Source organism: Equus asinus, chromosome 2 (genome assembly GCF_041296235.1).
Source record: "Equus asinus isolate D_3611 breed Donkey chromosome 2, EquAss-T2T_v2, whole genome shotgun sequence".
NCBI lineage: Eukaryota > Metazoa > Chordata > Mammalia > Perissodactyla > Equidae > Equus > Equus asinus.
The window spans coordinates 81,779,168-81,801,929 of NC_091791.1; the positions used below are offsets into that span (position 1 = coordinate 81,779,168).

General features: G+C 46.4%; 1 protein-coding gene across 4 annotated transcripts in view; it reads right to left on the reverse strand.

Annotated features, from left to right (window-relative positions):
• The window catches only part of GPR137B (G protein-coupled receptor 137B), a 55,743-nt gene that overhangs the window by 15,615 nt on the left and 17,366 nt on the right, over positions 1-22,762 (reverse strand). For 2 of the 4 annotated variants that reach the window (XR_011496235.1, XM_014846537.3), the window contains exons 2-5: positions 19,260-19,309; positions 11,256-11,478; positions 8,933-9,082; positions 6,102-6,230 (exon numbers count right to left, since the gene is read on the reverse strand). Coding sequence is in view for 3 of the 4 variants with exons in the window: in XM_014846537.3 (XP_014702023.1) it covers positions 6,102-6,230; positions 8,933-9,082; positions 11,256-11,478; positions 19,260-19,309 (552 nt within the window). In the remaining variant the exon portion in view is untranslated. The remainder of the gene's footprint in view (positions 1-6,101; positions 6,231-8,932; positions 9,083-11,255; positions 11,479-19,259; positions 19,310-22,762) is intronic. The other 2 variants (XM_044758612.2, XM_044758616.2) reach the window with 2 other exon arrangements.

Here is a 22,762-nt window from a genome sequence, read left to right on the forward strand (position 1 = left end):
ATAAAAACTATTAACAGATTGAGTATAGAAGAACATACCTCAACATAATAAAGGTTACATACAACAAACCCAGAGCTAACGTTATACTCAATGGAGAAAAACAAAGCATTTCCTCTAAGATCAGGAACAAGACAAGGATGCCCACTCTCACCACTCCTATTCAATACAGTCATGTGCCACATAACGTTATTTCGGTCAACAGTGGACTGCACATATGACCGTGTCCCATAAGATTAGTACCTTAGAGCCTAGGTGTGTAGTAGGCTATACCATCTACGTTGGTGTAAGTACATTCTGTGATGTTCTCACGATGATGAAATTGTCTAACACATTTCTCAGGTGTCCCCCTCGTTAGGCAACACCTGACTGTACAGTACCAGAAGACCTAGCTAGAACAATTAGGCAAGACAAAGAAAGAAAGGCATCTAAACGAAAAAGGAAGAAGTACAACTGTCACTGTTTGCTGATGATATGATTTTATATAGAGAAAATCCCAAAGAGTCAATCAAAAAACTGTTGGAATTAATCAATGACTTCAGTAAAGTGACAGGATACAAAATCAACATACAGAAATCACTTGCATTCCGTTACACTAATGACAAAGCATCTGAAAAAGAAATAAAACAATTCCATTCACAATAGCACTAAATAAAATACTTAGGAATAAATTTATCCAAGGAAGTGAAAGATCTGTACAATGAAAACTACAAGACTTCGCTGAAAGAAATCAAAAACACAGACAAATGGAAGGACACCCCATGTTCATGGATAAGAATTAATATTGTTAAAATGGCCATACCCAAAGCCATCTACAGATTCAATGCAATTCCCATTAAATTACCAGAGGTGTTCTTCACAGAAATAGAAGAACCAATCCTAAAATATGTGTGGAACCATGAAAGACCCCGAATAGCCAGAGAAATCCTAAGAAAAAAGAACAGAACTGGAGGTATCATGCTTCCTAATTTCAAACAATACTACAGACCCATAGTAATAAAAACAGTATGGTACTGGCACAAAAATAGACACACAGATGAACTGAACAGAATAGAGAGCCCAGAATTAAATTCTGGCAAATATAGTCAACTAATATTCAAAAAGAGAGCCAAGAACACCCAATGGGGAAAGGACAGTCTCTTCAACAAATAGTGCCCGGAAAACTGTAGAAACAATGCAGAACAATGAAACTGAACCCATATCTCACACCACTTACAGAAATTAACTCGAAATGGATCAAAGACTTAAACATGAGACCTGATACCATAAAACTTTTACAAGAAAACGTATGAAGAAGCTCATTGATATTGCTCTTGGCAACAATTTTTTGGACATGATGCCAAAAGCACAAACAACAAAAGCAAAAATCAACAAATGAGACTACATCAAACTCAAAAGCTTTTGCACAGCAAAAGAAACAATTAACAAAATGAAAAGACAACCTACAGAAAGGGAGAAAATTTTTGCAAACCATGTATCAGATAACAGATTAATATCCGAAATATATAAAGAACGCATACAACTTAGAAAAATAAACAACCCTATTAAAAAATAGGCAGAAGAACTAAATAGATACTTTTCCAAAGAGGACATCCAAATGGCCAATAGGCACATGAAAAGATGCTCAACATCACTAATCATCAGGGAAACGCAAAGCAAAACCACAATGAGCTATCACCTCACACCTGTTAGAGTGGTTATCATCAAGAAGACAAGACACAACAAGCGCTGGTGAGGATGTGGTGAAAAGTGAATCCTTACACATTGTTGGTGGGAATGTAAATTGATCCAACCACCATGGAAAACAATATGGAGCTTCCTCAAAAACTTAAAAATAGATTTACCATATGATCCAGCAATTCACTTCTAGATATATACCCAAAAGAAAGGAAAGCAGGATTTCAACAAGATATATGCACTCCCATGTTTACTTCAGCATTATTCACAATAGCCAAAATCTGGAAACAATGCAAATGCCCATCAACAGATGAATGGATAAAAAAAGATGTGGTACATATACAGAATGGAATATTATTCAGCCATGAGAAAGGAGGATATCCTGCCATTTACAACATGAATGGACCTTGTGCACATTATGCTAAATGAGCTAAGTCAGACAGAGAAAGACAAGTATTATAAGATATCACTTACATGTGGAATCTAAAAAAAGAATCAAACTTGTAAAAAACGGAGTAAAATGATGGTTACCAGAGGATGATGGGAGGGAGGATAAGATTGAGTTTTAAGGATACAAAGTTGTAGCAAGTAGTAAATAAGCCATAGAGATCTAGTGCACAGTATAATGAATACAGACAATATTGTACTATAATTATGTAATGTGATAAATATCACTACAATGGCAATCATAGTACAATACATAAATGTATCAAAGTAACACATTGTACACATTAAATTTATACAATGTTACTTGTCAAAGTTATTCATTAAAAAAAATAAAGCCAATGAATATCAGTTAAATTATAAATTTCTCCCCAAAAGAATATTAGACTGTTTTTTCTCCAATTACAGAAGTTATAGATAGTAATAAGATTATTATTAAGTCATACATAACAGACATTTAGTTTCTTCTCCAAACCTTAGTATGCTAAGGAAAGCCACAGGGTAGCAGAGTAATGAACATCATGGACTCAGGAGCCGACTGCCTTGGTGTGAATCCTGGCGCTGTCTCCTACTAGCCATGTGGCCTTCAGCCTCAGTTTCCTCATCTAAGCATGAGTATAATCGTTTTGCCTCACAGGGTTATTGTGAGAATTAAAGAATTTAATATATTTAAAGTGCTTAGATCAAAGCCTAGTATATACAAACAGTTACAAGTGTTAGCTGTTTTTACCAAACTCTGTATGTAATAATGGCAGTAACTCTGGTAGTCTTGCCCAAGGATATTTATGAACAACACTGGTGCTTCACCAAGCCAAACTGGACAGTCAAGTTACCTGCTAATGAGAGTTACTTCATAGGTAGAATATAACAAAGGAAAAATGTTTTTCTATTTGTGATTATGCATCCTTCATACTGAGTCCACTCCCTCACGCTAAATTAGGAGATAATGTCGTTTAGGGCATAAAGAATCATTTGAATTCACACATATGCTACTGTGGGGCAGTGTGGTCCATGGGCTGCTGGAGGTCCCTGAGATCCCTTCAGGGATCCACAAGGTCAGAGCTATTTTCAAAATTAGCACATTAAGATGGTATTTGCCTTTTCCATCGTGTCGGCATTTGCACTGATGGGGCAAAAGCAGTGGTGAGCAAAAGTGCGGCCGCGTTACCACTGATCAAAGCAGCAGCACCCACCGCACGAGCAGCGGCCGTGTTCACCACCACCCAATCACAGTTACAAAACCAGTTTCGCTTAATGTCCTGATGGAGCAGTAAAAGTTATTAATTAAATCTCAGCCCTTAAGCCTGTCTTTTTAACATTCTGTGTGAGAAAATGGAAAGTATGCATAAGGCACTTCTGTCCCAAGATGACTGTTTTGAGGAAAAGCACTTGTACAGCTGTTTGAGCTGTAGCTACGGTTTCACGCAGCCTGAGAGAACTCAGACAGACCACACTTCTTCAGATGTGGAGATTCGGTAGACACTGTCTCAAAGTGAGGGAAGTGAGCTGTCACATCAAGGAGAACAAGTGACAGTACTTGTTACCACTGATCAAATCCGAGCTTTTAAGCAAAAATTAAAGCTTTGGAAAATGTGTATTCCCTACCACGAGGTTGGCTTGACAGCTTCCCAATACTTAAAGATTTTTCTGATGAGATCAGATTTTTTCTTTTTGGTATTGTATAATGAAAACTTAACATGTGGAAGATCAGCATAACTTGGTAAACCAACATTTTCCAAATGACCAATGCATCATATTACAAAACCACGCATGGAAAAAAGTTCCATCAAAGTGCAAGATAAACCAACGGATGTTGATATATAACACAATCTGAGAAGTTCACTGATAAGGTTTTAGATCCTATATTGCAACTAACTTGTAAGAAATTACAACTTCTTGAGTTTGGGTGTAGTAGCAAAGAAGAATATTCACAATTACATTAAAAGGCTATTAAAATCCTCCTGTTTTTTTCCACCACCTATCTCTGTGTCCATGTACTCCAAAAAACAACATATCACAACACACTGAATGCAGAAGCAGATACGAGAATCCTGTCTGTCTCTGAAGCCTGACATTAAAAAGAGCCACAAAATTTTAAAGCAATACTACTCTTCTCACTAATTTATTTTCTTTTGAAAAACATAGTTCTTTTTCATAAAAATGTTTTATGGTAACGTGATGAGTTTATTATTTTTAATGAATAAATAAGCATTTAAAAAAATTTCGCACACACACAAACACACCTCCAAACAAAAGGTTTTTGGGATTCTCTATAATTTATCAGTGTAAAGTGTCCTGAGACCAAAAAGTTTGAGAACGACCCCAGAAAATACCCGAAACGGTAGATATATTCCAATACAATAGCCAAGTACCTCTATATACAGACAGAGTGCGCTAAAGATGACGTTTCCCTAGACAATGAGATCTGAGAGGACAGATTAGACTATCAAAATTATTCTGTACTCATTTAATAAAATGGTACTTTGAACAATATCACATTAGCTCTGACTCCCTAGGATTCAGGTGTGTACTCTCTCATCAGACTGCCTTGGGTGTAGGGAGTACAGTAGCTAAGCCTCTGAAACACTAGAGATGAAAACCAGGTGATGAAAAGGCACGTGGGGGGCCCAGGGGAGCACTCGGTGAGCACTAGGATTTTTCCTGAAGAGACTCCTCTCTTCTCCCTTAGTCAAAGGTTCCCAGAAAACTTCAGCTGTCTGTCTGCAGAGAAGGAAGGGAAACAAGGCGCTGGACTCAGCCTAGAATCGGCAGCCTTTCACACGTTCCTCTCCCAGCGATGAGGCAGTGTTTGGGGTCTGACTTTACAGGTGTTCCCAAAGCAAGTAAAGCTCAGATAAAGTGCAGAACCACTGCTCTGCAGCTAAAAAGAGTGAAAAGGGAGGAAACCGATCCTGAGAACTAGAAAACTTTGCCCACGGCCATTCTCTCTTCAAGGGGCCTCACTCAGGCTGTGCTTCTCCACCACCCACCCGACTCCTGTCTCACTTCTTTTTCTTCTATTCCTGGCTCACGAGTGACTACTAGAGATGAATAAGAAAAAGCAAGATAAAACACAACAGGTTGGTATTGTATCTATGCTTTCCGTACCACCCACACTTTGCTCACATTGGCCAAAAACCATTCATTCTACTTTTCTGTGGGTTTCATAACGCAGTGATTCAAAGTTCCACCACCAGTTAGTGCCACTGGAATAATATGGAGCAGGGCGCCCAGGAGCTCCCTCAGTCTACCAGGTTTTTTGTTTTCTGACTTGCCCTCATGAAGACATTTATATAAAGTTGGCTGAGCAGAAATACGACCATACTGGGGAGTGGCTCTAGTATTCTTCACAACAATTTGTGTGTGTGTGTGTGTGTGTGTGGTGAAGCAGATTGGCCCTGAGCTAACATCTGTGCCAGTCTTCCTCTATTTTGTATGTGGGAAACCACCTCAGCATGGCTTAATGAGAGTGTGTGGGATCCGAACCCACAAACCCTGGACCACTAAAGTGGAGCGCATGAACTTAACCACTACACCTCCAGGCTGGCCCCCACAATAATGTTTTTATTTCCCTATCACGCCAATCCCTAATCCCCAGCCAGCAGAACACAGGGGTGAAGACCTGAATTACTGTTCTCTATTTTCCTTTGCTAAAAGTAAAACTTATATTTGGTTCATGGCAAGTGACAGCTCAAATACTAGTGAGGATGTTGTTGCATTGGGAGAAAGAGTTAATCACGAGCTCCAGGGCTTGAGATGTAATTTCATTTCTTTTGTGAAATAAAGCTAAACTGAAGAACATACTTCCCTCAAAAGAGAATCAAGAGAAAAGAAAGTCTCAATTAAATAGACAAGGGAACTTTTTATATCACAATAGGATGGAAGAGGCTCTCAATTGAAAATCTAAGAAAAAATCCTGACTGTATATGTTTTATGATTAGAATTAGGAGATATTTTCTGCAAACAGAAAATGGTTTACTTACAAGGTCCTTTGTAGGATTCCTAACTCGGAAGAAGTAAACTACTAAGGTGGTAGGTAAGAGCTCCCACACAAAAAGGACCACTCCAAATACTACATAGCCGGCATCTCCCAGCTGATTCTTCAGATCTGCCTGTTGAAAGAGAGGGAGAAAAAGGAGAGTCACTAGACTGAGGGCAGAGGAAACAAGTTTGATTTGAGTCTTTCCAACATGAACAGAGACTAATTCTAATACGGCCTCATTCCTTTCCCCTAAGATGTGCATGATGAAATCAAGTAATAGTAATGGTCCAGACCTCCGGTTGGGGGTTAAACCATACAGGATGGATAATTATCCTCTTCAAAATATTCAAAGACAGAATCTGCCAATCTCTGGTGTTTTATTACTTCACTCTCCAAAATCTTCTTTATGTCCACGTTAAGTCTCTCAAGTTGAAGCTGATTTTATTTTTTTCAACAAGTCAATAATAAGAATGTTACTTTGCCTCCTCTCAAATCCTTGGGAGCAGCACATGACTGTGACCCTTGGTCTCACTCCTAGGATGAACATGTCAATTTTTAAACTTCTCTTCACATTAACTATGTCCTATTTAACCTTTAAAGCTTATTGCAGGCTAGATTGTCTAGAAAAAAATTCCCAGAGTCCAGGATGTCTGGCTTCTGGTCCAGTGAGATGGCCGAATGGACTTGGTGTCACGGTGTCTCCCTCGCGCCACAGGGCAGATGGAAGGTGTGTGAGGAACGTGCTCAGCTGGGTTTGGGCAACACCATCAGTAAGACCATCATTTCAAAGAACGATAATGTGCCAAAATTAAGCCAAAAAGGGCCGATTGCCTTTTTCCTCCTGTGTTACATCATATTTAAAGTACAGTAAACGAAACTAATCATGCTATTCCTCAGAAAGATTACTCTCCAACTTTGCTCTCATATTCCATCTATAATATGTCTCAGTAGTCTGTTGTTCTTTTTCCATCCTACACGAATAACGTGTGCAAGGCGAGGCCATTTGTTCTGCTTGCTCCAAGATTATTTTGGTCGTAACACACAGGTTTAGATGTCTATAAATAAGTATCCCCTAAAAACCACAAAATTTAAAAAGTTGTGATATTTTAAATTTGTTATAATTACAAGATTATAATTATAACTTACTATAATTATAATTGAAAGAAAAATTTAAATATTTATTTTGTTAAAACCAAATCTCTTGTTGTTTAATGGGTACAGAGTTTCAGTTTGAGAAGATGATAAAATTCCGGAGATGGATGGTGCTGATGATTGCACAGTAACGTGAATGTACTCAATGCCACTGAATTGTACGCTTACAAATGGTTAAAAGAGTAGATCTTATGTATATTTTACTACAATAAAAAATCCTTTGTGTATTATGAATGTCTCTAATTTATCATTATTTAAAGTTTAGATTTTTATATATTTGATTTTCTCAAAAAAGGGCACACCTTTAGCAGTGCCTTGCCCAACTTCTTCCCATCCTATATTTATGGTTTGGGTTTGGGTTGGGGGGGGTGGTGGTGGTTATTGTTGTTTTAATCCTTCCTAATTATAATACCTTGCATGTCCCTCTTCTGAAGTTCACCTTATCCTTCAGGTTAAACTTATCACGGTCATTTTACTCTTTCTTCCAGAGTCTTAATTCAGTCTGGTTTTTTTTGTTTTCCTTGGTGAGGAAGATTGGCCCTGAGCTAACATCTATTGCCAATCTTCCTCTTTTTTTTTCTTCCCAAAGCCCCAGTACATAGTTGTATATCCTAGTGTGAGTCCTTCCAGTTCTTCTATGTGGGATGCTGCCACAGCATGGCTTGATGAGCAGTGTGTAGGTCCACGCCCAGGATGCAAACCAGTGAACCCCAGGCCGCCAAAGCAGAGCATACAATCTTATCCACTACACCACCAGGCTGGCCCCCTCAGGCCAGGTTTTGAGCACTGTTGGACTTGTATATAGCTGGGTATTCAGCATTTTTCCAGGAAAAGCTAAGGTGCTTTTTGCAATTCAATCCAGTAGACTCCTACTACAGAAGTTCTATTTCTTTATTGTAATGGCTTATCTGTGTGTCTCTTTTCCTCAGTGGATATAAACTCCTACAGCAAGAAGTGAATCTGTTCATGTTCATATCCCCAGCCCTTTGTCCAGGGCCAGAGACAAAGAATCAATATTCCTCAATGAAAGAATGCTAACTCATGCTCATTCTTTTTTATTTTGAACTATTGTGAACATGGATGCCAAATGATATTTCACTACCTTGGTTCATTTGCTTTATAATTTATGAATTTCTGGAATCGATTTTTTTAAAAAGTCTCATATTGAGATCACTGATAAAATTAGCTTTTGATAATACCTGAGTATCCTCAGTTACTGTTGTCCAGGTTTCCTCAAATGTTGTGAGTGTACATGCTCCATTAAAAAAAATTCTCTTAACTTCACAGTTTTATGTATTTTCTGAAACCTGAATACAATTTGTTTTACCTCTGCAAATTTCACCCTTTAAAAAGACCATCTTACATTTACATGGAAGTGCTTTAAAAAAAAATTAAGTACTTCTTGACAGGAGCCCTAGAAAGTAGAAAGGAGAAGTGTGTGTGTGTGTCTTGGTGTGTGTATACATATATATCTCTCCCAGTTTTCTCAGAAGACCAGAGCTGGAACAAGGCAGGTACTATGATCCCATTTAACAGATGAGGATGCAGATACCACACAGGTAAGTGACTCTCAAGGTCGCCCAGCTATTTAGCAGCAGAAGCAAGGAACTCATCCCCCTCTGCCACATGGGATGCTGCAAAGCAAAGCATTCAGGTGACGCCCTAGGGGCCCCCACTGACCTGGTCTGACACATTATACCAGTCGTAATCAAAGGAGTGGACGTTGTTGCTCTGAGAAAATGACAAGATGAACAGGTTGTAGCAAGCTCGGGAGGCATAAAGCAGGATGACGGTCACACCGATGGCAGTCACTTGACACACGGAGGAGCCCTGGAAAAGTGGGAGCCATGAGAGGTGCGCCCATTCCAGGTCCAGGACACCAGCCTCCCCCCAGAACAGGGCCTGTGTTTGGACCTGGTACACCCTTCGGATCTCAGAGGCTCTCAGTCTCCTCCAACCCTCTGTCAGACCCTCCACCCTCAGAACTCAATCCTCACCGCAAACCTCAACTCATTCCACACCCCTTCCTACAATTTCAAATTCATGTCCACATAGATGCTTCAAAACCTGCAACTTGATTTGGAGATACCTTTAACAGTACTAAAATACTGGCCATTTGCCTACGGCCTAGGTTTCTAAGAACAAGAAAGTCAGATGGCTCATTTTGTTAAGTCTCTGAGTGCCTCTGCTCAGCTCCGAGAGGACCCACTCATCTTAGGAGCCCAGTACCGGGCCTCTGGCTTGGGGACAACCAAGCAACCTCAGACGGATGGTGGCTGGAGAGAGCTGTGCTGCTGGCAGTGGCTCTGGGCAGTGAGCGCATCCTCAAAACCCAGAATCTGCTAGGCTGGGAGCAGTGGAGTCCCCATGTGACTCAGGGCTTGGAATTATGTGGAAATCGGTGATTTGTGCCCCAATTTATGAAGCCAGCAATTTCCAAAATCAGTTGAAGGACCTCTAGCTAGAAACAGATAGTTCACATAACCAAAACACTGAAATTGATTTTTGAGTTTTGCATTTGGAAGTCATTAACTAAATCCAAGATATTATTTTATTTTGCCAGCAACACATTGTGAGCTTGTTTGCCACAGGGGTGACCTAAGTGGTATTCTGACAATCTAAAATTTAACCCCTCCCGTGAAAACCACAATTCTGTTTTTAAAAGCCTTAGATAGCCCCTATATGGGACACAACATAAACAACAGAGAAAGTTACGGCAAAATCAAGTTTAAAATTCCTCAAAATTTATAAATGAAAAAACTCTTCTGCCACACTAACTTTTGGGATTTTGCAAAGGGTTCAGCCAAATCACAGGACGCCCTGATTAAAGGCTTGGTATTTTTGAAGTTAGAGGCACAGATTTTAATCTACTGACCACTCCTGAAGACACAGTATGTGGGAGACACAGCTGCCTCCCAACCTTCAGACCAAGATCTATCACCACCAGATGGGCCATGTGGCCAAGAAGGCAGACACAGGGGATGCCACAGGACACAGAGTCACTGAACAGAAGCAGAGGAGCTACAGAGATCACTCAGCCATTGCACAAGTGAGAAATCCAAGGCCCCGAGAGATGAAGTGATTGGTGGGGCCGCGGTCCCCCAGCCAGTGAGAGCCCCGGGCACCCTGTCCCCGGCCTCCACACTCCACTAAGCTTCTCATTGAAGGCAGAGCTGGGGCTCAGGCTGCTCAGAGGCACTTTGGCCACAGCTCCAGGCAGCATATCTGCCCTTTATAACCCCGGGGAAAGGGGAGGAGAAAACAGACATTCCAGAGGGGGGAGGCACAGCAGCGAAATAAGAGCTCCTCTCACATCATGTCTGGCCCCATTTCTGAGCAATCAGCGTGAGACGAATGTTGTCCCCAACTCCAGGAGCAGTTTCCAGGGTTAAGAAGAACCCTCTTGAGGACACAGCCAATCCAGGGGTGAGCCTGATTCTGAGTCTCCACAGCAGAACGACGGGCAGTGAAGAGGACAGACGCTGGAGCCACCGCCTGGTCCGAATCTCAGCTCTGCCCCTGCCAGCTGCGTAACCTGGGGCAAGCAACTGCCCTCTGTGTGCCTCAGTTTCCTGATCTATAAAGTGGGGATAATAGCTACTCCCATAGAGATGTGAGGATTACCTTAGTCTGTACGCGTGGAGTGCTTATATAAGTGCCGGGAACACAGGCTAACACGAGAAGTGTGCTTCTATTAATATTATTAGCACAATCAATCCCACTAGGCTTTAAACTGTTGGTTAAAACACTGTATCTATAAACCAGAGACTGAACTCTCTGCCAGCAAGTCTGCACACTCCACTCCACTTGGAGCCACCCGGAATGGAACTCTCCTTGCATCCAAAGTTCAGTGAGCTACACGCCTGCGTGTTTGTCAATCGCACCATGGCTAATCATTTGTAGGAGGTCAGTGAGAGAGGGCTATGTTGAGTTCTGTTTGCAAACCAGGAAACTATTTTTACAACAAGTTTAATGGAGGGATCTCACCACGTTTCTACCTTACCTTAGACTCCAAGTAAATGTTGGCTAAGGACATCTTAGAAATTTTGTAGAGACAGATGGAGAGAGAAACGGCACACAGCACGAAGAGCGTGTCGTTAATGGCCACGCGCACGGAGACAATCACCTTCCTCTCCCAATGTCCAGTCTTCACCAGCACGGCGCAGGTTAAATTCACCAACAGGAAAACGAGACTGATGAAGAGCGAGGCCAGGTAGAGGGGTAACCTGGAAGGGACCAGAGAGAAACTGAAGGCACCATTCCCTGCACGCTGGCTGTATGCTCTGGATCATTCCAGAAGGAAACTGTGATATTTTTTGGTTAACTGCTAGAAGCAGAACACACCCCAAAGTTAACACTTAAGAGTTTGGACCTTGGAGACAGCCATTCCCGGATTCAACCAACTGTGCCTCCAGGAAGGCACTTTACCTCTCTGAGCCCACTTCCCCTGTCTCTGGGAGGGGGTGAGGATTGGACGAGATGAGGACATATCAGCTGACGCGCCCCCCAAACACTCATTGCTCACAGGATACACAGAGAGAAAGAGCAGGGCACAGAGTCAGAGCTTGTTCCCACGAGCGCTGACAACTCTGCACTCTGTGAACTTGGGCAAAATCAACCTGTGTGAGCCTGAGCATCGTAATCTGAAAAGAGTCTCAACGATACATACCTTGCTGGTTGTTTGTGAGGATTAAATGAGAAAATGTTTATAAAGGGTTTTACCCCAAAATGTCACTGGGTCTAGGTAACACTCACTCTTTTTTTTTTTTTGCTGAGGAAGACTGGCCCTGAGCTAACATCTGTGCTAACCTTCCTCTATTTTGTATGTGGGACGCCATCACAGCATGGTTTGATGAGTGGTGCTAGGTCCACGCCTGGGATCCAAACCCGCGAACCCTGGCCACTGAAGCGGAGTGTGTGAACCTAACCACTACACCACCAGGCCAGCCCCTGGGTAGCACTCACTTTTACCTGGGAACACTCACTCTTGGATGCAGTGGTCTGCTCTGGTTAAAAATCTGCCACAGCACCTCACCTGAGGCTGGACAGGCACAAGCTGTCCACGTGATTGGCCATTTTTAACTTGCGGTTTCTCAGACCTAGACGCTTCCTAAGGGACCTGTGGGAGGTCTGGATAAAGACTTCTCAGATTTACTAAGAGCAAAATCAGCAGCTTCAAGTTTCTCTTTAGGACTGTCCGTATCACGTTTACTTCAGGTAGACATCATTCAGTAGGCATGCAAATAAAGAACAGACTTGTTTGCCTCAAAAATAGACTGGTTTGAGCTGAATATGTGTGCGAGCCCAAAAGCAGAAATCCATCCATCAGAAACGGTTTTGAAGCGAGAGAGTGAGGTTGGTGTCTTCAAAGGCATCAGAGACTGGGACACAGAAACCTGGACTCTAGTCCCAGCTCCAGACATCATGCCACTGACAGGAGACAGGTGAGGGAGGGAGGGAAGGAGGCAGAGGAGGGAGAGGAGGGGAAGGAGGGGGAGGGGGAGAGAGAGGGACAGGGAGGGAGGGGGAGGGACGGAGGGCAAAGCTGGAGCTGCAGCTGAACCTCCTGCCTTCAGATGTCAAGGTGATGCAATAAACCCCTAACCCAGGCTAATCTGAATTAGATTTTATGTCTTGTAATTAATAATTTACTATCCATGGGCAAAGTCTCTCACACAATTTCCAGAACTCAAATTCTACCAAAGAAACTCTGCCTACCTCACTCCTTCTCATCCTTCAGATCTTAGCTCAAATATCACTTCTTCAAAGAAGCCTTTCCTGACTCTCTCCTGCACCCCCCTTACTGACACAGACACACACACACACACACAGACACACACACGCCCCATCAGGTCTCTGATATCTGCTTTCCTATCCCCTGGACTCGAGCCTCACAGAATTGTCACAGCTTACAATAAAGCATACGGACAACGGTCTGATGGAGGCCGGCCTCCACCTAGGCAGCAAGCTCCATGAAGATGGAGATTCTGGCTCTTTCCTTACCCGACTCGATCCACACTGTATATAGCAGGAGCTCAATAAATACGTTTAAGAGGAAGGGAAGGAAGAAGGAAAGTGTCAGTCCAGGTGGAGATGTGCATTGTGAACCCAAAAGCATTTCATCCACTATCTGGGCAAGGGCCGCGCTTTTCTTTCCTCTAAACCCTCCATCGCAGCTGTCATTAGATCTCCTCCTTCCTAGGGAGAACAACCTAAAATTGAAGAATCGCACCTTCCAAGGCAGAGAGAGAGGACTGGGGGCTGTTACTCCATGGGCGGATGCTGAGATGAGGAGATGAGAAGGCATGGCTGGGGCATGGGCAGCAGCGTGGCGGGAAGATGCTGGGGGGATGGACAGAGCACAGGGCAGGGACAGAGCAGACAGTCTGCTGGGTACCCAGAGGGAAGGCAAGAGAGAGCACGCTCCGCCTGGGCTGGCCAGGGTCTGCTGAGCCTGAGCACAGGCCCGCAGGGGAGGTGGACGGGGTGGAGAGAAACCCGGGTCAGGAGACACCGGGGAACACACAAGGCTGATAAGCAAAGGAGTGACAGACGTGGCCACGTCTGGGTCTGAGAAAGATGATCTGGGCACAGTGTGGAGCCTGGACGGATGAAGGGGCTGCAGGCAGGGGAGCTGGCGGCCCCAAGGAGCCGAGGAGGGCGGCAGGCCTGAGGCATGATGATGGGGAACGGCGGGAGCTGGACACAGTGTGGGGCCGTGAAAGGAGACAAGAGATATACAAGAGGGGCATGGGGTGGTCAGAGCCGCCACTCACTGTCCTGCGGCAGCATCTCGTGTGAAGGGGGGCCCTGGAGTTGCACCCCTTGAGGGTGGAGTGGGCCATGCTTCGAAGTCTCGGAGATTCAACTTCAGGTGTAGTTATGCACTCAAAGCTTTTCAAACACACAAATTTTTTTGTTAAAGTACACATGAATTAGTTGCCAAGGACAGGCTCTTTCACAGGACGTGATCACTGGTCAAGGCCCTCCCAACCCACCTCAATCTCTCACGGAGTGTCACGGTCCCTGCTGCTCCCTCCCCAAGGACTGCTCACCCCCAGCTCCTTCAGGCCAGCTGCTTCTCAACCAACAAGTCTCTCCTTAAACCAGGAGCCAGCGGCGCTCCCTACTGCCCACTGTCCTTCCCTGTCACACCTGCTGGTAGTTACCTCCACAGTATGCAGGGCAGACTGAGCTCAGGAGCGGCAGCCCCCAACGTGTCCCCAGCGCCCAAAGGCCATGCTGGGCTCAGGGGAACTGCCCAGCAGGCTGCCCTATCCTTCAAGTCTAGGACGCTCTGCTCACATTTCCCCATTGCTGAGATCAGGAGCATCTTGCAACATGGACAGCCTTCATTTGATGCAGGACTGTTGCTTCTCTTCCCGCAATCTCCTGTAAAGCCTGTGGTGTGCCTTAATCAGGAAATTGTGCAATGTGCGTGTGAGCCTGGGCCAGGTACCAAACCAGGCCCGGCTCCAGCTTCCTCCTCCACACCACACAAGGCAGGAGTTCTGTGCTTGTCTCGCAGGGCTGTTGAGGGGGCCGGGCAAAGGATGCGTTGGGGGCAGTCAGCACAGTGCCCGGCTCACAGTGAATTATTATGATTTTTACCTTTTCTCCTCCCTGTTCTCACAGTGGTGGGGAAAATCAAAGGCATGGAGAGAGAGACAAAGGCAGCATCATTTGGGAGTCACCAAAAATCTGCGTTTTTATTTTTTATTGTTTTATCATTATCTGCTGTGCTTTTGTGAAGAACACAAAAGGATGGAATCATGCAGCTTCTGGAATCAGCCCTATTGTTTCTGGAGCCTTGCTAGTGTGCACCACACTTTCTATCCATATGACAGCAATGAGCCTCCGGACAAGGCACAATCTGGATATTTAGCTTTTCCAGATGACTCCTCGTGGCTGTTGTTTTCAACACTAGTGTGGATATAAATTCTTATTCCTCTTTATTGTAAAAGTAATACACGACCACTAGAGGATGTTGGGAAAGTACCGAAAGGCTAAAGGGGAGGAAGCCAGGCACAGCTCGCGATACAGAGGGTGCGGCACCCATGAACGCTCATGTGGTGTGGCTCCCTGCCGCCCTTTCCATCCTGGATTGTCACACAATGGCCACCAAGCCTCGCCTTCACCCTCCTTTCTTCCCCTCCCCCTGCCCTCATCTGCCTGGCGTGACAGAGAGAACGGTGTGGAGACAGAACTGCGACATCGCGGCAGGCTCTCGGCACATGTCCTCATCTGTGAGGCAGAGGGGACGCCTCCCGTCCTGCATCAAGGAGCTGCTCTGAGGATCCAAGGAGCCTGCAGCTGGTGTCAACTTTCTCCTCCGACCTCCCCCACTGAGCCCCAAGGTCTCACCCTTCTTAACAGCAACTTTCAGAAAAAGGCTTCACTTCCTCCCACCATCACTTCCTCCACAGACACTCCCCCTGGTAACTGGGCTCTGCCGGGCCCCTGCTGACCCCGCGGTCTCTGAGCCCACAAGACCTCCACCCTCCCCACCTGCCGGAGCCGCCTTCCCTTGGCTCCACAGTCCCCCAAGCTCTGCATCCTCCCCACCACCAGGCCACGGAGGCCCGCTTCCCTTTCCTCCCCTCCCGCTTCCCCTTCCTCTCCTCTCGACTCTCCTCTATGCCCTCGTCCAGGGCACAGACGCTCCCTCCTGCACCCTCACTCGCAGCTTTTGTCCAACCACGTTCAGAAAGCTCTTGTCTCAGCCGCTGCCTCTGTGCTAAGGCCAGCCTCCTGTCCCAGTGAGCCTGCCCTGGAGGCCCCGTCACCCAGGCCACGTCCAAAGTTCAGTGCCTAATCTTCCTCCTCCAGCACTTCCCTGAGCCTTCCTAATGACCAGAATTCCACCATAATTTTTTGCAGACTCCGAAACGCTAAAGATCTTTGATTCCACCCCCACGCTCCCGTTGGATCAGGCGTCAAGTTCAACACATTCTTTATTCCCAGTCCCCTAGCTGTGCCCCTTCCCACCCTCACCACCTCACCGCCTCACGCCTTCTGGCCAGAACCAGTGTCACAGTTTCCTAATCTACCTCCGCCTTACACCCCACCCTTGCACCCCCAATCCCATGCACCCCAGGGCCACATGTGTTAATTAAGCCAGTCTACTGCTGTCCCCACCCGTCCAGGAGTCCCCACTTCCCTGTCTTTACACAAGCTAACCTTTCTGTCTAAAACCGTCCTGCCCCCGACTTCCGTCTACCAAATCCTACTCTGGGCCTACAGGACCACCTGCTAGACGGAAGCCTGTTATCGTCAGCAAAGCCCGGCTCGTTATAGTCTTTATTTATTAAAAGAATAAAAAATGGAGGGAAAACAGTTGAAAATGTTTCAACACTTGAGCACTCCCACACCCAATGTTCACATTTCTTAAGCCAAAGATTAAAAAATATAGACCAAGAAAGAGGAAAACCGAGTCAAATGGGCACCGGCTCCAGCAAAAAGAGCTGGCAGACGTGTTAGTGAAAGGGAGACTGTACGTGAAAAATAAAAGGGCTCTTGGCTGGGTTGAACATAAATTATCTTCAAAAACACAGAACCGCCACAGGAGTAGCTTGGGGTGAGAAGTCTCAGATAGTTCTAGACAAATGGCTTGTGACTCACTTCAAATGTGTCGTGATTAAATTAGGGAAGCCAGTCTACTTTGAAGCCGAAGTATCAAACCATCTCGAGGGATAAATCGTAGCCTGAAATATCCACAGTGGCATCTGGCTTAAGAGAAACCGGGAACTAAACAGAGGAGACTAAAGATGTGCCGAAATACAAAGAACGCCTAGGATTTCTGTACACTTGGCAACCAAGTTACTAGATCTGCGTTAACAGCTTCTCCCACTGAAACCTCACCTCCTGGCTTCAAGAAATTCTTAGCTTCTGGGGCCCACAAATCCCACCTTTAACATCAGGATCCAACTGCATTGCTCCCTTTCTTGTCCTTGCATCTCTTCAGACCTCTCCCAATGAGGCAGTCACACACTCGGCACAGCCTCTCTTGCTGTCAGTTCAGGGATCAAGTACTGTCCCATGCACACATCCTCTCACATGTCTTCTCAGCCGAAAGCCCCCATCCCCCAAGTGTTCAGGGCTTGAGAACTTTGAAAACACTTATCCTTTCCCACCAGTGCTTTCACATTTCCCTTCTAGAAGACACCATTACCCCAGCCTCAATCAACCATTTCCAAGATAAGACTGGCTCCGTGCTCCAACCAGGGCATTCTCCCCTCACCCCAATCTTCATTCATTCTCTGCTCCCCAGGCCCCCCAGCAGATCTACATTTCCGGTCGAGGGGTTGGAGCGCCAGACTGCAGACACAGAGGACAGGTTAGCTCTTTTGTTATGAGAGAAGGAAGGGAGTCGTCTGCTTGGACTTGCAACTGTCAACTGTGCTCCTTAGGACCAATGTCATCCCACGGTGCACTCAGAAGTCCCAGTTGACAGTCCCAGACTTTGTTTTCTGTGCCACGAGTCTCGTCACTCGTCTCTCGGCCTGAGGACTGATGTGTAACTTCCTGAACTTCAGTTTCCTTGGACATAAAATGGAGATTAAAACATACACCTCCAGAATTTTAAAGAAATAGTCTCTTTAAGATGAGGTACATTTAAATAAAATATAATATGTATACTTTTTTGTTTTTTGAGGAAGATTAGCCCTGAACTAACATCTGCTGCCAATCCTCCTCTTTTCTGCTGAGGAAGACTGGCCCTGAGCTAACATCCGTGCCCATGTTCCTCTACTTTACATGTGGGACACCTGCCACAGCATGGCTTGATAAGCAGCACACAGGTCCACACCCAGGATCCAAACTGGAGAACCCCGGGCCACTGAAGCAGAATGTGTGAACTTAACTGCTGTGCTACCGGGCCGGCCCCTACATTTTTACATATTTTCAAAGTAACAAAATACTTAAATTTTCATTTTGACTCAAGCAGGTAATGGTCAAAGCCACCTTTGCAGACATGTTTGCCCACAGCAGTGGAGCTCTCCTGGGCGGGACATCAGCACACCCTGACTCACGCCACACCGGCTCACGCCTTCTGGACGCTCTGTCCCCCTCCCCCTCTGGCCAGTCTGACCATTCTTTAAGCCCCTGGTTCTTGGCTGTTGGAGAGTCACAGACCTCTCTGAAAATCTGGGGAAAGCTAGGGACCCTGTCCACAGGAGAAAGAGGTATATCCACATCTTCACGTGAATTTGGCCTGTGATTTAAGGCACTCCCTTCCAGATCACAAGCCTCTCCTGTTCAGCCACACACAGGCCTCACTTCGTCCACACAATTGCTGTGACTCCCACAGTTCACAGCAGCCTGTGGCTGAGACTGCCATGCTCTCGACACGTCACGTGTGCTGCTTTGCCTGATTCCAGGAGTTTGCGTGTTGTTTAGGACATCTTCACAGAGTGTGCACTTCTCAAGGACACAGACCACACCTCTGCCTCAGATGCCTGAGTACCAGTCAACGTACATCTGCCAGATGTGGATGGAGACCCAAACGCGTGGCAATGCGGCCAGTCATGGTAACCGTACAACGCACTGCGGAGTTCCAGAAACCAGTGCCTGCCAGCAGTCAGCAGCAGAGCCGAGCTGGGTCAGGCCACCAGGCGGAGGGCAGGGCTGCAGGGACAAGGCTCTGCCACAGCTGCTCCTGCACTCAGAGCAGGGAGGGACACCCGGCCAGCAGTTGGCACCTTCAAGGAACCTTCTTACCTCTGTGGGGCCCTTTACCTCACAAGGGCCTCCGGAAGGTTCAGATGAAAGGCACCACCAGGCTCTTGTTTCTAAACAGAGAAATGGGCTGCAAGCCCTAGGAGGTCACGATTCAATGAGCCGACCCTTAGGGGCAATGGACACGACGCTGTCAGTCCAACCCTCAGCAAGCGGGACTGCTTCCGGCAGCTCCCAGGGAAGTGACGTGTGCAAACCCCAGCAGGGGAAAATGGTCGCCATGTGAGTCTTTCACCCGCCATGACAGAGAGAAATGCCCCGGGGTACTTACCGGTATTTGAGTAATTCTGGAGAATATTTTGACTTGGCTTTGAAAATCACCTGCAACGACAGAAAAATATGGCAAGTTGGGGACACAATACGATGACACCAACACGCTGATCTCATCGCTTGGAAACCCCCTTTCCCTTCGTGCCCAGGCGTGGGGGTGCAGTTTCTGAAATTGAGATGTCTGCTTTGAGAGAAAGTTTGTTAAGGGGCACATTTTTTAGGCTGTGCATACAATTTTAAAATAAAGGTATTTAAAAATGGTTAAAAAAAAAAAGTAAAGCCATTACTCGTCTACTACTGCCAAGTACTTCTCTTATTTTCAGATTCACATTTGAACCTATACTTCTCCTAGAGATAAACAGTCCATCCTCATACTTTACGAGAATTTTCACTGGCATCAAATTAATGTTGTTGGAGTACTGTGTCCATTTACCACGCCTCACGCTTTGCAGCACACTTAAAAGGTCCCTGGACTATGGAAGTCTGAAACTCGATCATTTTCTACAGGAGAAAGGTTGTGTGCTGGAATTTCTCCAGATCCTCAGCAGCCTGCACAACTGCTAAGGCGTCTGTGAGGACACAGCGGCCGGCCTGGTGGAGGCTCCGAGAAGGCGAAGAGGAGAGAGAAGTGTGAGCTCAAGCTCCAGCCCAGTGCTATGGCTGTGTGTGCGCACAGTGTGTGCACAAAGCTTCAGAGGGAGGCCCAGGCGGGTCACGGTCACTCGGGTGTCAGGGGCCGGCCGGGGGCTGGAGGAGGAAGGTGGAGGAGCAGAACATATGCTCATCATTTGCCATCCTGGATCCCCAGTGTTTAGGGGGAGGGGAGCAGCACTGGGAGAAGGAAAGGAAGGGTGTGGAAGAGTAGAAAGAGAGCACACTTTCTCAGAGGTGATCTGGGGGGCACCAGAAGACCTGCGTTCCTGCCTCCAAGCACAGCCCCTGCGCCTCGGCCTCAGCCTTCCCTGCGCTGGCCCCGCAGGCTGCAATGTCCCTGGCCCCACCTCTCCTCACTAACTCCCCAGTCACACTCTTCTCAGCTCTCTTTGCACTTGGTCCTTCTCTCAGGATTTGCTCAGTCCCTGCAAAGATGTGTCTAAGGGGGGAGCCACTGCCTGAGGTGTAAGTAGTGAGGGACCAGGAAAGAGGATGGGGAGCAGGAGCATGGTAAGTGGGAGGGGAGGAGGGGCAGGCAGCTTGGGGACCCGGGGGCACACAGGGGTTAGATCCCCTTGTCTGAGGAGGAAGCAGCGAGAAACTGGTTTGCTGCAGGGAGGGTTGAAAGAAAGCCCAGGAAAACCCTTGGGGGATCCCAAGTGCCCAGCCCAGTCTGCTGGTGCAGATGTCACAAGGGGTGGGGACCCTCCAAGGTGACTCTGGCCCAATTCCCAGAATACCTAGGCAAGAGGAGAAGGCACTTCCATTTGGGAGCCTTTAGAAGACCTTCTGCCGTGGCCTTCAGTTGTGGCTCTCAGACTTAGGAGTGCACAAGAGTCACCTGGGGACCATGTTAAAGATGCAAGTCCCACGGCCCCACCTTCAGAGATGCCATCGGTGAGGTGGGGCAGGCCCAGGAATCTGCATTTTAATTAAGCTCCCCACCCAGTGTGATTCCGACTAGGCTAGCCCAAGGACCACCTCCAGAGAAATGCTGATCTAAAGAGAATGAAACAGCCTGACCTCATACTCTTGAATAGCTCTGTAATCTCTAATTTAAAACAAATTGAAACAGGTGATCACAATAGTCAGACGACACCAAGAGGTCAGGTATGGTGCTAGGAGCAGAGACGAGGGCAGCTCCAAGTCCCGGGCCAAGCCCACGGAGACGCACTCACGCCGCATGTCCCACTCCAGCACTGAGCTGCCAACCGAGGCCTCCAACCCACAGAATCCACATCTGGGGGAGAGAAAGGAACCCCAGGAATTCCTACAGGTTTTACAATAAGCAAAGCCACCCCCCACCCCTTTTTAAAAACACGTTTTCAGAGCTTCACAGCTAAGCCTTCCACACTTATGGCAGAATTATCTGCTTTCTGACATGAGTTTTGTCTCCGTCCTAAATTTTCTCTGGAAGAAGGGAGGAGGTAAGGGTTTACATCATAAATAAACTAAAGTATCTGGTAATAACACAAATAGATGGCCTGAGTACATTGCTCTTACTTTAAAAGGGTCCTGAGCTCAGCTTTAGCTGACAACCTCCCTTGGGATTTTCGGCAAGTCACTCACCTTTGGCATTTCTCTGCAGGCCACAGGAGAAAGGTTACAAAACAACCTCTCTTAGGAACAAGGAATAGATTTATACACCATCCAAAGTTCTGTTACAACATGTAACACTGATTCGCCCAACATATAGCAATACCCGCTCTCAGAAGCACGCTCCTGGTTACACAGCACTTGGTGAACCTACTTTCAATAAGTGAGAGACTTCACAGATATCAATCAAAGCGAGGGGAAGAAACTGCAGTGTCTTAAGAAAGTGCCTGACCTTGTCAAGGAACTATGCAGATACTGTTTTAGTATCCTGCCACACTCGGGGCTTACTCAGTGGCAGGTCACTCAGTTCAAGTCACTCCATTTACGCTTACACACGGTGGCCTCTAGCAGTGCTCCCGGGCACTGCCACAGGGCAGCCCATGGGATGGCATCCCCTCTGCTGTGGTCCAACTAGGGGACCTGCCCTATGACTCCACTCTGTGCAAAGTGCCACCAGGCATGAAAGAAAAATATGACCAGTCCTGCCTTCAATAGGCTTCTAGTCTCCTGGAGAGCTAAGACTTGGACCGAGGAGATGAAAAGAGGAGATGCAAAGCCGAAAGGCTCCAGCCTCTGACGGTCAGAGCTCAGGTCACTATTTTGCGAGACGTGGGCTCAGCCCCGTGGCGGGGCACGTCAGCTCTTCTCTCCTCGTTGGCCACATGCTGCCTCATCTTCCACACGCAGCTCCTGGTCCCACAGGATGGCATGAGAGAGCAGGGGCAGATCAGGGTCAACTCATGGCTAACTTGGCTCCCACCTCTCAGCCAACGCCAGGTCCCCAGGGCCTGGGACCCACAGAATGACACACCCAGCCAACAGCTGCAGAGGCAGGTGCACTCTCTTAACTGGAAGTACAGCCTACGTCCCCACCATCCTCCTTTATGAAGAAAACAGGACACATTTCTTTACCTCCCTCAGTTCCTGGCCCCTGAAGCTCCATCGGCACGTTTGGTGGCGGGTAGACTGAACGGGTCAGGGGTGGCAGGATGGCCTCTAAGGCCAGCCTGGATCCCAGAACACCCTTCCCGGAACACAATAAAGGACAGCGTTCCCAGACACGACTGTGAAATATTTGGTCCAGGATTCAAGCCTCATGAACAATCACACACTTTGCCCTAACAATTCCACTTACGAGAATTTATTCGGAGGCAGGGCTTCTCAAGGTGTTCCCACAGAATCAGGAATTAATAAAGGTTACTGGAAATAAGTGTCAAGTGACCAAATTTAGAAACTGCTAGACTAAACAGCTTT